General features: G+C 42.7%; 1 protein-coding gene across 4 annotated transcripts in view; it reads right to left on the reverse strand.

The window, feature by feature from the left end:
* Tmem144 (transmembrane protein 144) overlaps positions 1–15,245 on the reverse strand; it is a 46,842-nt gene that overhangs the window by 19,924 nt on the left and 11,673 nt on the right. For all 4 annotated transcript variants that reach the window (XM_052731180.1, XM_052731177.1, XM_052731178.1 and 1 more), the window contains exons 6-10: positions 9,136–9,217; positions 6,853–6,929; positions 4,134–4,252; positions 1,868–1,987; positions 667–764 (exon numbers count right to left, since the gene is read on the reverse strand). In XM_052731180.1, the coding sequence (XP_052587140.1) occupies positions 667–764; positions 1,868–1,987; positions 4,134–4,252; positions 6,853–6,929; positions 9,136–9,217 (496 nt within the window). The remainder of the gene's footprint in view (positions 1–666; positions 765–1,867; positions 1,988–4,133; positions 4,253–6,852; positions 6,930–9,135; positions 9,218–15,245) is intronic.

Consider the following 15,245-nt stretch of genomic DNA (forward strand, 5'->3'; position numbering starts at 1 on the left):
CAGCCTTCTTTCCTCATCCTCAAAATGTGGATGGTTGTAGCATCCCTTAGGCTACGTCAAAATAAGCATTGTGGTTTTGGCTGTTAGCTCTGTTTCACACAACTGAGCCCTAAAAACCCGCTGAAGCAGAGAGCAGTTCCCACGATTAGTGGCATCATCATTTCTGGAAACTTCCTTAACCTAGGGAAACTTCCTTAACACCTTCTCAAGGAGTCTGAAGTACTGTTAGCGCCACATCATATTTATATACCATTATACAAAGAAGACTGAAAGAGTCATGAGTAGAAAACCATAGTATGCCGGGCGGTGGTGGCACACGCTTTTAATCCCAGCACTCGAGAGGCAGAGCCAGGCGGATCTCTGTGAGTTGGAGGCCAGCCTGGACTACAGAGTGAGTTCCAGGAAAGGTGCAATGCTGTCTCGAAAAACCAAAAAAAAAAAAAAAAAAAAAAAAAAGAAAACCATAGTGTATCCCAGAAGACCAGAAGACAGTAGGTAAAAATGACCAAAGGAAAAATTGCAGGGACATACAAAGATGCGGCATTGGCAAACCTGCTAAAAAGAGGTTATAAACGTTCACTCCACCTCAATCAAGAGCATGGAGACCGGAGAGTGGGCGCTTGTCCAGTTTTACTGTAAAAACAACCCAGGAGGTCGGCCACTTACAGCAGTGATGACTGGGAAGCTGATCACGGCGCTCAGCGAGTGGTTGGCTATGAACCAGCAGCAGGTGGCGATGGCCCACAGCACCCCGGACAGGAAGCCTAGAACACAAGGGAGTGTACATGGGAGGGAGGGGTGTGGTCCTCTGCTGAGCACCATGCCTTCCACGCCACGGAAGGTGTAAGCGTACTGATAAAAGCATTCTTATTAACGATGTTGGCCCTTATGGGCGTTTGAGCTGTGCTTTGTGGTCACTTTGGAAACCCAAGGATTCCTCTGATCATGTGTCTGTGAGGATGAGGACTGGTCATTCCCTTTATTGAATGAAGGAGGAGCTTCATCCCATAGGGACAGGGTAGGGGAGAGGGGCCTAGCAAGTACTGGATCTGGCACATCTGCAAATTGAAGTTGAGAATGGTACTGGAAGTGGGGGAAGAGAGAATCCCGATCTTTAAGAAAAAAAAAAAAACCCAGCTACATAACTCACAACGCACCATTGTCTATCAATCCGACATTCAAAATAATCAAGTCATGCATGTTTTATTTTATGTAAAAATGTTTGCTTGTGGCTATATGTTCCAAATTGAATTATGCCGAACTCTTTAGTGAGAAACTATTATCTCAACAATGACTAAAGGGTGATGACCCCAAATACACTTTCTATAGCCCTCCAGGCACCTTCCCTGACCCTGCCCTGTAACTTTTGGATAAACTATTTTTTTCTAAGTGACTGCAGACTCTTATCTGTTGATATTTATTTATTTATTTATTTAAATAGGGGCAGGGGGTTCTGAGTTGTTATATAAATCTTGAAATGGTAGGAAAAAAATAGTGAAGACTGATGACCCTGACAGAAGAGTTTTTAACACAGGACATCTTCCCTTTTACAAAATTCATTGTTTGGCAGTGTTAGGTTCTGTATTGATGATCAACATTTTGGATACAGTTTCTTGGTGTTTTTTAATACTTCATATTTTATGGTGGACTGGACCAAAGCCCTTAAGAGAACACTCCTCTCTCTCTCTCTCTCCGTCCCTCCCTCCCTTTCCTTCCCTTCTCTCTCTCTCCCCTCCCTCCATCAGTCACCTTCCTTCCCCCCCCTCTATCTTTTTCTTTCCCCCTCTAATGATTATTCAAGTTCATGAGTGGAGGCTGGCACTTCCAAAGAGTAATAAGATTTTGTGTAGTTAATATTCTTTCTTACCTGGTAAGACTGCCTCTGGATATAGCCTTGGCTTATTTTTCATGGCTACACAATAGGCCACAAAGTAGATTGTACTTGTAAGAAAGATGCCACTGGAGTACGCAAACACGTAGTCTAAATCTGAAAACACAGATGAAGAAATGCAAACATCATTCCAGCCACCTCAATAGACCTTAATTTCTGTAACATAAAACATACTCACAGAAACTAACCTTGAGTGTACAGGACCATTAATTATATTTAATCATCCTCATTCTCCATATGCTGTTCATATAGAATTTTAATAAAGAGATTTAAAATCTAGAAATACTGAGTAAGTTAACTACAGTGAAATCTATCAGGCTAGTTTTCATAGTAGCCCTGGAAATCTCAGTAAGAAACGGTGACTATTGTCTGACTATGATGTGAAGTTGCCCTTTAAGAAGGAATACGCAGTCAGCCCTATCTCTACTATGGACTGTAGCAACTGTAGCAAATCTTGATGTATATTGGAGGGGAGAACGTGAATAAAAATGGGCACTTGCATGTGGCCAAACTACATGGTCTGTTGATCCACCCAGAGATCAGCAGTTCTGTTGCAGATGGCAGCTGTACGGGAGGTCATAAAGCTTTGGAAGTTATTCCAAAGGCAGCTTTGTCTAACCATTTACAACAAACCAGCTCCAAGGCGGAGATGGACAATGACACATAATGGTGGCCCGTCTTGGGAAACCCTAATATCACCGACAGCCTGAGCAGATGGCACTGAGCCACACAGATGGGGGCACTGTAGGAGCTTGGCTAGGAAGTCTACCTTGAAGTCAATGCTTCTGTCATCTACAGTTTTGACAAGGATGAGTGGTGTGTGTTTTTGGATGGAAACCTGAACTGCATGTCTGTCTCTTCTTCTAAACCTGAAATCATATTGTAGATCGTAGAAATGAAATCCATCCATCTATCCACAAAAAGAGATGAGGGCTATCCAATTACTATCTGCAAAAGTCTTTATAAAAGAGCACATGATACATACGTGTTGTTAAATAAAATACAGCAATGCCCGCTGAGGATTATTTTTTAACAAACTGGAATAAAGTACGCTCCTGTGAGACTGCATCTATACAGCCAGAGTTGTAAGAATACCTAAAAACTCATTGTCTATTTATAGAAAGAGACAGTTGAGGACATTGTTCATTATGTTCCAGGACCAGGAGGGGCTTTATTCCTGAACAGCCAATTGATTTTATCTGTGCTCACTGACTTCTGGGGCTGAACTGATTTCCCCTGTGGCTAAGAGAATTCCGAGAGCCAAATTCATGCTTATCATAAGCAAGTATACAAGTGTTCTACAATGATGTCAAACTCCCTCCGGCTCTGTTTATTTATTTCTTCTCCTTCCTGTGGTTAAGTTTTACTTCAGTTATTATCTTTTGAAAAGAAAAAAAAAAAGGAAATCTAAAACAAGAATTTATGTGAAACTTTGAAATAAAGGAGGTCAGTAGAGGGCACCACACATGGAGCTAAGTACAATGGGTTACGACAGCCCGGAGACTGTCAGTGAAGTTCAGCCCTCAGTAACAACCCAAGTTCTCCCTGTGGGGACTCAACGGGCCTTCAGCGCGTGACTTCCCTGACTCATCTGCTTCTTAAGAGTTTTGTGTTTCAAACTTCTCCCTTATCTGGCTAAAATTCCCATTGAGTTTCCACATCACGTAACCCGGAATTTTATTTTATTCATCTGGCTTCCTTATGTATGTTGTACTTCCAAGGAGTTCCAAGACCCCTACAGTAAGTAGATCCTTGTTTATCTCCCATTCAGCTTTCCCAGGGTCGTTGCATAGAATGTGGTTTCTGAGATGCTAGTTTTAGAACCGGAGGCATTATGTTGACTCTTTCAATGGACCACTTTGTGCTTGAAAAAGAATATCCTCTGACCAAATAGGCTTATGCTTTGACATTTGCTTGGTTTAAGAATGCTGTGTACTACACTTCAGCTTTTTTAAAGCATAGAGTACATATCTTCCCAGAGGTCATGATATTGGACATAAAGGACTCTTCACAGTCTCTGAATCTTAGTGGAAAGCTGGGAACCCCGTGCTGAGATCCAGGCAGTGGAAATGAACCCTGACTGCAGTTGATTTCATTTGTATGTTACGGAGCCCAGGAAAACATTGCGGTGTCCATTGCCACCTTGATTCCTGGTGCCTTCTAATTCACCACTTACAAATGAGAAGACAAACGCACCCAGCATGACTGACGTGATCGTAGCTCTTTTCCTATCTTCGCTTACCGTACTGACTGGCGCCCGCGTACTCGCTGTCGTTTCTTTTGCCGTGGTCCTTGATGTAGATGATTGGCACAAACGTAGATCCATAGAGTATTCCGGATATCACGGCAAGGCTGCAGCCCCTGACAAAACCAAAAGAAAGCACTGCGAATCTAGGCAAGAGGCAACGTTTTCAACACACTACTGGAACCGCAAGGACGGCTTTCTTCCATGTGAGGATTTTAAGCAGTTTTGCAGAGGCTGGCCCTCCGTCTGGAGCCCTGTGACCGGCAGAGTCGTGAAGACAGGAGCGGAGCCTCAGCCGTCTACAGGGTCTTGGTGGAAGAACATGACAGGCAGAGGGAGGAGGAACTATTACTACAAATGTCATCACACACGAGCTTCGAGTATTGCTGCTATTGGGTCGTATGTCATTCAAACAAAACTAATGTAGGAGGTGTTTGTGGACAGACACTAGGGTTCTCAAGTTTCTCTCAAAGACATGCTCCAGGATCCATCATGGAGCCAGGACAGACTAAGAACAAATGCCTTTTTGTTTAGAATGATTACAGAGAGAGACTTGATTATGGCTTTGTCAAGAAGTGTTAATGGAGCCTAAGAATCTGAATATTTTTGGTAAAAAAATTGTTAGAAGAAGAAAAAATGTTTCATTTCTAACAATGCCAACTCCTTGGCCTTGAATACTGCATGCATGGAATGGGAATGGACATTTCCAGGGATCTGGACGTAAGGGAGAAGATGGATATTGTAGGACAGTCTATCTTCACACAGGGAGGCAGTTTTAGGCAAGACCCCTGCCTTCAAGGCATGATGGCATGACCCTGTAATCTCAGAGAGAGAAAAAAAATTGGAGCAAGTACGGAATACATAGCAAGATGCTGTTTTAAAAACAAACAAGCAAAACCCAAAATAATTAAATAAATAAAAACTCCCCTAAGCCTAAACACAAATTCTTTGTCAATTTTTAGTAAGGACATGAGAGTCCAGAGCTCTCTGTACACGTTGACAATACATTCCACATACATTGACGACCCCTGACTTGAAATGAGGACAAGAATCCGTGGCTCCAGAGTGGCCCAAACACATAAGTGTAGCTAGAGTTTTCCTGGTCCTGCCTGGCCCATGGTCAGGACAAATCTCTCTCACCCTCCAGTCCTGCAGCTGCTCAGACCCAACCAAGTAAACACACAGAGACTTATATTACTTATAAACTGTATGGCCATGGCAGGCTTCTTGCTAACTGTTCTTATATCTTAAATTAACCCGTTTCTATTCATCTATAAGTTGCTCATGGCTTACTGGTATCTTAACATCATCTCAGGGTGGCGGCTGGCAGCATCTCTCTGCCTCAGCCTTCCATTTCCCTGAATTCTCCTCTCTCCTTGTCCCGCCTATACTTCCTGCCTGGCTACTGGCCAATCAGCACTTTATCAATCAATCATCCATAGCACATAACTAGGTAAAAGACAGTTAGAATTTCTTTTTAGGTGGTGCTTGGGATGGATCCCTGGGCCTCTTACATACTAGCCGAGTGCTTTATGCTGTATCCTTTGAGCTACAACCCCAGCCCTAAACATCTTCCCTTTTACAAATATTCCCCTAATGGAAGACATGCTTTGTGGAGAAAATCCATGAAAATATTAAAAAAATATATATTTATGAAACAATTTCCTTTAAAAAAAAAAAGGGGGCCAGGCAGTGGTGTCACACGCCTTTAATACCAGCACTCGGAAGGCAGAGGCAGGCAGATCTCTGTGAGTTCGAGGCCAGCCTGGTCTCCAAAGCGAGTTCCAGGAAAGGCTCAAAGCTACACAGAGAAACCCTGTTTCGAAAAACAAAAACAAAACAAAACAAAACCAAAAAAGGGAAACTTTCCTTATGAATGTAAAAATGGCAATATATTTTTCTTGCACAGCTTAATTAATTTTTATTTTTTCATTCATTTAATTTAGTCCAACATTACTCCATGGCTCTTTTGCACTGTGAAGACAGCATATCTGCTGCCTTTAGGTTGGGACTGTACAGCTCAGTGATAGAATGTTTGGCTAGCATGAACAAAACAAAGCAAGTAACCCCTTCATGGTCCCAGGTCCACAAAGTTCACACAGCCATGATCTGTAAAAGGAAAACTGCATACTGCAACATGTTTTCAATAATTCAGCCCTCCCAGAAAAAAACAAATGAAAAAACCAAACCACTATAACCCCATACCCTAAAAGTGAGACAGGCTGCTGTTAAGGCATCCCTGGAAGTGCTTGTGAGGGAGACACGGGGGTAGGACTTACATGGGCACAGAATATGCTATTATATTTGATAATGGACACCTGGGATCATCAAACTGTCACACATGAAAGGAGGGTGGTAGTCCTGGGCTGATCTCAGGAAACGGAGAGCACTGCTTGATTAGCTTGTGATACAACGTGGTTATTATGCAACCTCTTCACTTTCAGTGCTGAAGTCCTACAGAATAAGGTTGTTGCTGTCCCTGGCTAACTGGTCAGATACACTACAGTGATTTGGGATTTCTCAAGGCATCTGAGCTCAATGACCAACTTCTACACCTAAGACTCAGTGCAAAGAGCAACCCCTGCCCCCAGGAGGTAGACCTGAGTTTTTGTCATTTTCTTCCTGGGATCAGACGACCTTCACCACATCTCGCGAGACCCTCTGTTTTAGTCAAATGTGAAACGCAACACTAGAGAGAGAAGCTGCCTCGCCTTACACAATGCGGTGGGACGTGGTGGAAAGTCTGTCGACCCAGGGGGAACCGGCACAGGGGTCTTCGGCTGTGTTGATCACCTGTGGAAGTCATAAGAAAGATCTGTATACAAGGACCTTCAGCAGACAATTGCAATGCCACACAAGGATGTCCAGGCTTTTCCTCCCCTCTCAAACACACCTTAACACGTGCACAAGTCACCCATGATCTCTGGGAGTTCAAAGCTGCTCTTCTGACTCCACCCCTCCAGTTTTCCACTTAAATTTTTTTTTACAGATTAATGTGTTGCTATTTGATAAACTTAGCTCTCATGGTTCATTAGTGTATTTTAATAAACTGTAAAGAAATCAGAACCAAGAAAAACTCAGACTTTCCACAGTAGAATGCATACAATCAATAAGCATTTTATGTCTCTTTTCCACTCAATAACACTATTTTAATTTTGTGTTTTACTGAATTAAAATACTTCCAGGCATGTTTCAAATTTAGGCTAATACTTAAGTTGAGGAAAACCTGTGAGCAGATTTGAAGAAAATTTGTCAGTTTGAATTCACTGTCCTGGCTGAGTCAGGTTTTCCTCAGTTGGTGCTGTGGAGCTCAGGCTTGCCCCTGCATCATCATTCATCCTGATGCTCGCATATCTTTAATCTCAGCTGTTTGTTCCCCTTGACCTAACCTAGAAGATCTAGTAGGTCTACCCTGTGTCTCTTCTCAAGTTGTGTTTGTTTCTTTTCTCTTTCTTCTTTTTCTTTCTTTCTTTTTCTTTCTTTCTTTCTTTCTTTCTTTCTTTCTTTCTTTCTTTCTTTCTTTCTTTCTTTCTTTCTTTCTTTCTTTCTTTCTTTCTCTCTCTCTCTCTCTCTCTCTCTCTTTTCTCTCTTTCTTTCTTCCTTCCTTTCTTTTCTTCTTTCTTTCTTTCTTTCTTTCTTTCTTTCTTTCTTTCTTTCTTTCTTTCTTTCTTTTACTTTGTTCCATCGTTCAAAGTATGGTTAGCTGGGAGGCATCTAGATCCCTGGATCAGGTGAGGAACACAAGAGCATCCTCTCGGGGCCAACTCATCTTTTCTTGAAGCACACAGTGCTTAAAGATGTCCGGGAACTAACATCCTTGTCTCTGTTTTTAGGTCAATGTAATGAAGGCATCAGCCATCTTGGTTGATAGAGGTTTGGGTAGGGGAAGAAGGCAAGGGGAGGGGAGAAGTACCAGCACAGAGGTGAAGCTGCCAGGGAGGCAAAGCCTGTAGGCTGAGGGTGTGGGCTCAGAGGGTGACAAGCAGCCAGGCTCCAGAGCAGATGGAGAGGATGGCTTAAACTGAAGGGCTGGCGCTGGCTTCCTGGCAACATGGACAATACCTCATGCAAACTTCAGAGTGGGACCCTGGACATCTGGGCCATGTCACGTCTCCTTAAGGTTGGCCCTGTTTAACACTGACTGGCTATTCCAGACCAGCTTGTATTCTTCATGGTCAAAACAGTGCCTCCTTGTGTATTTTCTGTCATTGTGGTTAAGCAAAACATGATAAAGATAAAACCAGAAATGGAAAGAAAATCAAGTCCATTTCCTACCAGCACATGATCTCATTGACCATCATTAGCTCCCTCTGCCCATTCCTTCCTTCTGTCTACTCCTCAGCCTCCTGCTTCCTTTTTCCAAGTTACTCTCTCATCTCTCCACAGGGCTGTACAAACCCCGAATGTATCATCAACGAAAAGTTGCATTCGTACACCTTGTAGGGATCTGTTGTCAAAAAAGTCAGCCTCATGCTTAGGAAGAAGTGTCACCATGGAAACCTGACCCATTTCTGATAAATATGCTGAACTATTTTTATAGCCATGAGGGATGGAAAATATCACCTTCTCACATGTATGTCAGAGTTATGTTTTTTTCCCTTACATCCTGTGGTGGTTTGAATGAAAATGGCCCCCATAGGCTCATAGGGAGTGGCACTATTAAGAGGTGTGGCCTTGTAGGGGAAAGTGTGTCACTGGGGGTTGGGCTTTGAGGTTTCAGAAGCTCAGGCCAGGCCCAGTGTCTCTCTCTCTCTTTCTGCTGCCTGCTGATCTGGATGTAGAGCTCCTAGCTACCTTTCTGGTACCATGTCTGCCTGTGTGCTGCCAAGCTTCTCACCACGATAACAGACTAAGCCTCTGAACTGTAAGTCAGCCCCAGTTAAATGTTTTCCTTATGAGAGTTGCTGTGGTCATGGAGTCACTTCATAGCAATCGAGACCCTAGCTAAGACACATCTAAATCTTAGGTTTCAAATCGAATTGTCCCACACAATACTCACAGGTTCTATTATCAGTGGCGTGTTGTCCACGTTGCATGGATTATTCGGAAGCTCACTTTTGATGAACAAAAATGTGAGAGCACTGAAGGAAAATACATTCCAGTGAGATTTACCAGGACACACACACACACACACACCACACACACACACACACACACACACACACACACACCACCTGCATCAAGCTGACTGGTTTTTAAGAGAAAACAAAACTTCAATTGAGTCCTGATAATAGAATTACTTCTGCACACACCATGTAGAGGGTCTTGCTGTCTCTTCAGAGCCCCATTTTCTTTGGTGTCCTTTACTTAGCAGGGTAGAGAACAAACACATGAGATTTTCCCTAAATTGGATCTTTGTCCTGATTTCCCTGTTTTAGTCAATGGTCTCATCTTTTTTAATGATTCCAGCTTAACTTTGATATCACACTATGTGAAACTAAAAGTGAACACGACCCTGATATATTCATCATCTATTATAATGATACACTCCAAAAAAAATGGAACAATATCCTTAGTTGGACAACTGTAAGGGATGGCCACTTCTATATGACAGTGACATTTTGACGAAGTACACTCTTTCTGGAGTATCATCTAAACCATAAGTACTTTACTTTTCCTTACCAGTACTGACCCCAGCTCCCCAAAATAGGATCAACAACACTCAGGTGATGCCACGCGGAAAGCTGAATGGTGGAACTATGTAGCCACAGTAAGAATGGTCTCAAAGTTCTGATATGGAAAGAACCCCAGGACGTAGTTTTAAGAGATAAAAACATGTATGCCTACGTCTGGTAACATTTTCCCACTCTTACAGCACTGTCTACCCATGACCAGCGTCTCTATAGCAAATGCCTCACTTACTTTTGGTTGAACTATGCAAATGCATTAAGATATTAAGAAAATGGACAACTTTGAAATACTTTGGATATTCATTTAAAAATATTTTTTAATGCATTTTCATGTTCAAAAGTTAAAATAGGAAGCTCTCAGAGTGTATTTTAGGTCTGAACAGGGTATCTGGGTTCAGAACAGTGAGCAATGTATGCTGATTTAGTCATCAAAATGTGTGTGTGTGTGTGTGTGTGTGTGTGTGTGTGTGTGTGTATCTCCTAATTACAACCTGCATGGTCTGTATAATGTTCTTTGTATGTACATTTTCAGGGATGACCATTTGGTATTGAATAACCAACTGGTGTGTTCTTCCCTGGGGAACTGTCTGACTGAAGCTATTATCTTCCCTCCCTGATGTTTCACATGTTGGCTCTTCCTTTTAAAATGTTTCTAGCTGCACACACAACTCATACTCTCCTCTTTTTGGCCAGATGAAAGAAGAGCTGGAGGTAAACAGCTCCCAGGCTGGTCCTCACTGGATCACCCACTAGATTTCACAGTCCCAAGACTCAGCGCTGCATGGGCCAGACCATGTACCTCATTCCAGACAATTTGTTTTTCTAGAGACTTCAACAGAAGATTGGAATCACCTGCTGTGTTATCTTAAGAGTTCTTAAAATATGGCCGGGCGGTGGTGGCACACGCCTTTAATCCCAGCACTCAGGAGGCAGAGCCAGGCGGATCTCTGTGAGTTCGAGGCCAGCCTGGACTACCAAGTGAGTTCCAGGAAAGGCGCAAAGCTACACAGAGAAACCCTGTCTCGAAAAACCAAAAAAAAAAAAAAAAAAAAAAAAATGTGACAGTGTAAGAATGACTGTATCGAACCTAATTACATGCATATGCATAAATAAGTTAAATGTATATGCGAGTGTCTGCTTTTAATCTGTAAGGCTAATATTAGATGTTGCAATTACATTTTCTTCTAGAAATGAAAATCCTCAACTCTTGTGTAAACTCGTATATTTTTCTAGTAACGCAAAATGTTGGATACTAGAAAGCTACAGGCGTGTTTTTTTCCCTTAAAAAGAATAACGCTGCAACCAGTGACTTAACCTCCATGAGACCTGGCTTTTCACCTGTGAACAGGTATTCTGTACTGTACCATAAGCACTACAGGCGAAGGAAAGGATGAAGCATCGGGAAACTTGGAATGAGACTGTTACAATTCCATAGCAACACATGTGTGGTGAAGAACTCGGGGCTGGAAAACACACTCAGGACTCTTCTGGCAGTCAGGCCTGGTGCTGCATGCCTGTGATCCTCGAACTTGGGAGACCAACAGAAGAGGACCACAAATTCCAGGTCAGCCTGCACTCTTGAGTTCTAGGGCAACATGAGCTACATAGCAAGACCTTGTCTCAAAAACAAAATGATAGGAAGAATGGATTTTATGAGATTAAATACAGCACACATTGTGTATTGTAAAGGTGGAAATTAAAAGTGGCTACAGTTTTTAGTTAGAATCCCTGCCTTCAATGTGTCATCTCACACAGATGGAACAGGAGGTACCTGTGGCGTTTTTTGTAGGGCTGTCCAGCCTGGTCCATAGTTAGACAAGAGGACTGCAGCCCTATGAAAGGCAAAGCTGGAAACAAAGGCCTGGACTTCCCAACAATGCAGAATAGTGAATGAGGTGGGGATGGGGGGAGGTGGGTGGGAGACAAACGCTCCAGAGAGAGAAAGTGAAAGGAGTCAGAAGGGGCAGATTCTTGGATAATCCACGACACATCATTTTATTTTTCTAATAGAAAAGGAAATCTGTCAGGAAGCTGAGGAGAGAGGATAGCAAGTTCAAAGCCATCCTGGACTACCTGGTGAGGCCTTACACAGGCAAGCAAGCAAGAAGCAAGAAGCAAGCAAACAAGCAGCAAGCAAGCAGCAAACAAGCAAGCAAGAAGCAAGCAAGTCCTCTGCTGTTTAAAAGCCCTAGAGTGGTCTCAGTTGTATAAGCAAACTAACTGGTATATGTTATACAGAGAAAATGTGAAACTAGCCATCATCTCACCCATCCTTTAAAGACTGGACTGTACAGAAGACCAAAATGATCATTTAAAGTATAGAAAACACAGCAGCATTTGGGCTGGAGAGATGATTCAGTGGGTAAAAGTGTGTGCTGTGCAAGAAAGAGTGCCTGAGTTTGAGTCCTCAGACCTTACATGGAAGCAAACACATGCAAGGAGATAGTATGTATTCCTAGTGTTCCCACAGAAAGATGGAAGACTGGGACAGGAAAGTGCCTGGCATGCTGCAGGCCAGTTAGCCTGGTGTATGCAGCAGCCCTGAGGCCTCTCTCAAAAAAAAAAAAAAAAGATGGAAGTCTGAAGGGGTTAAAGGCTCCCACTTTCACAACTGAATTTAGGCTCCAATTTTCTGAGAAGGGTATTGGACAAACAGCTGTCTTTTCCAACAAGGCCCTTACGTTCAGGGTCCAGGGAGGGAATAAACACAGAGGGTCTAAGTCAGCCTCACAGTATCTCAAGGACAAACCCAGCAGACCCTTCTGAGTAACGTCCAAGCTTGTGCAGATGTGTCCAAAAATGATTAGACATATACTAATTAGACTTATACTAACCAATTAGATAACTGACCCTGAAACTCTCCTTAGCTGTACATAAAAAGATCTTGTGTGTCCCTCTAGAGGTCGTCACTATTTTGTACAGGTGAATGACCCCACATGCATGTGGTATAATAAATGCTCTTTGTTCCTACATACTATTTGAGTCTGGGGTCTTCCTTTAGCATTTCCTCGGACCCTACAAGCCAAGGACCAGTATCTGAGGTTGTCCTCTGACCTCCATCCATGTGCCATGACACCTGTGCACCCAAATTCATACATGAATATGTGTGTGGGCACACACACACAGGGACCCCCCCCCCACACACACACAGACCTCCCCCCGCACACATACTGGCAGCACACAGATACACACAGGCACATATATCCACACAGAGAGACACACATGCATACATACACACACACACACAGAAAACAAAGCCACATCTGTAATCAATAGAACCATATTTCATTTTTTCACACTACCAGGAGCTCTAAATTCATTCATCAATGCCCTTCAAAATGAACCAATTAAAGCTATTCAGTTAAACTAATTAAATAAAATATTCCTGCAGTTCCACCCAGGAGAGCAATACAGATGGGGCCTGACTGCCTCGTAGGAAGAGATCCCTGCATTCCCTGGCTGCGGATCCAGTTCTTAACAGAGCTGCAAAATTCCTTCAGTGCACCACCTAATTTAACATTGATTGAGCCACCAACAAATGTCCCAAGGGGCAACTATGTGTGAATGTAATAGTACAGGCATTTGGGTCCTAAGTGTCCCCTAAAGGCTGTGCTAAAGGTTTTTGGTGACTGATCTACTTGCTATGGGGAAGCAATCAGCCTTTAAGAGGCGGGGCTTAGTTAGAAGTTGGGTGGTTAGAGGCATGACTTTAATGGGGCTTGTTGGGGCTCTCTGTCTTTCTCTTCTGTTTCCTTTGGTAGATGGCTTTGCTCCTCCACATTCTTTGATCACCCTGTACAGCTTCCGCAGAGCCCCCAAACCATAGGGCTGATTTATCATAATCTTTCCATGTGGAGCCAAAACCATGTGTCTAGATATACAAAGCTTTTCAAACATTTATTTTTCAAATTATCTTCAAGATTGCCACTGGCATTACCCCCTCTTTCCAGATAAAGAAACCAAGGACTTGGAGAAAAGATCTGTCCAAGGTCATATGGATAGAAATGGCAGCATGTGAGGAACTGATTTGTAATTTTAGGGAAAATTTTGTTTTTCTAAAGAAGAAATTTGGAGTGTGCTTAATGTACTGGATAGACCAACCTTAAATCATTACCATTAAGTTAAAACTAGACTTGCTAAATTAGAATTTTACAATGTGCAGAAATTATCTTAGAACTACTGTAAGCTAGAATTCCATGTGAACCGTATAAGACCCATAAAACTGCCTCTAGCCAAATGTGTCAAGAATTTACAGTTTTAGAATAAGCTTTGCTATTCACCCCCAATTGCCTAGGGACTACCCTCTAAGGCAACATTTCAATGACAAAGAGATTGTTCCGGAATGTGGCTGGGGAAAAACACCATTACTGGAGGAAGGGAAATATACTGTTCTTTCCCTGAAGACTAAAAAAGTACTAAAATCTTTGTAGGCGATGCTATTTGTTATGTGCAGCACTGACAGTGGATATAAATGGAATCCAGAGAGAATAGGTGACTGAATTTAAGGTGACCTAATTCTTGCTTGAGTTTTATTGGCGACACGCCACTGTGTAGAGATTCAAAGTCATTTTCATCCCCATTGATATAGTGCATACAAGTAGAGGGACAGACATGGATACCTAGGTATTCAAAAGAGAATGTGAGAGGTGAGAAATTGGTGACTGGGTTAAAAAGAATGAATGGGAGAACAGGGCAATGGAAGCTGGAGTTAGTGCTGGGCAAAGCTCTCATTACCTGTAGTCAGCCATGACATGCTAAACTCAAGGCATCCACATTCCTACATTGTAACTTGTGCACTGCCCTCCACAGCATGACGCTGTCTCCTGGTCTGAGGCCAGAGGCATGCATTAGCACCCCTGTGCCAAATTAGCCATCCTAAAGAAGGACCCAGCACTTAGCCCTTTGCAGTCCCCTGGGTCAAATCCACTGTAGTGATTTGCAGTCCTGGATTCAGTTAACCTGGACCCGAAACACAAGAGTGGTGAAGCAACCTAGCAGATCCGATATGCCGAAGAGGACCCATTAAGTGTCGCCTTCCAGTGAAAAGGCTGACGTTCTCAGCTTTAAAAGGAAAAAATAACCACACTGAAGGTTCTGAGATCTATAATAACAAAGCTAACCCATAAAGCTGTAAGGAAAAGATATTTCTGCTACCTTTTCTGTCATGCTGAAACTATAGAAGTACAGCCTTAGTGCTTAGTTAAAAAGGAAAAAGCGTGAAGTCATAAAGTTTGATACTCGCTGTGTTTCAGGCATGCTCTGAGGATAGAGCATCCCCCCTTGGATGAGGAATACTGTACTAAATAGACTCAGCGACCATTCCAGGGGCATAGAGGGAACCAGCAGAGCATTGACTTGGATAGTATGCTTTTGTAAGCAAAATAATTTAATACATTCTGGTTCGCCTTCATGAGCAATGTACTGTGATTCTCCATCTAGCACAGATATTGGAGGTGAACTTCAGAGCAGTTAGGTGATG

The sequence above is a fragment of the Peromyscus californicus genome, unplaced genomic scaffold (genome assembly GCF_007827085.1).
Source record: "Peromyscus californicus insignis strain IS unplaced genomic scaffold, ASM782708v3 Scaffold_9__1_contigs__length_137607984, whole genome shotgun sequence".
NCBI lineage: Eukaryota > Metazoa > Chordata > Mammalia > Rodentia > Cricetidae > Peromyscus > Peromyscus californicus.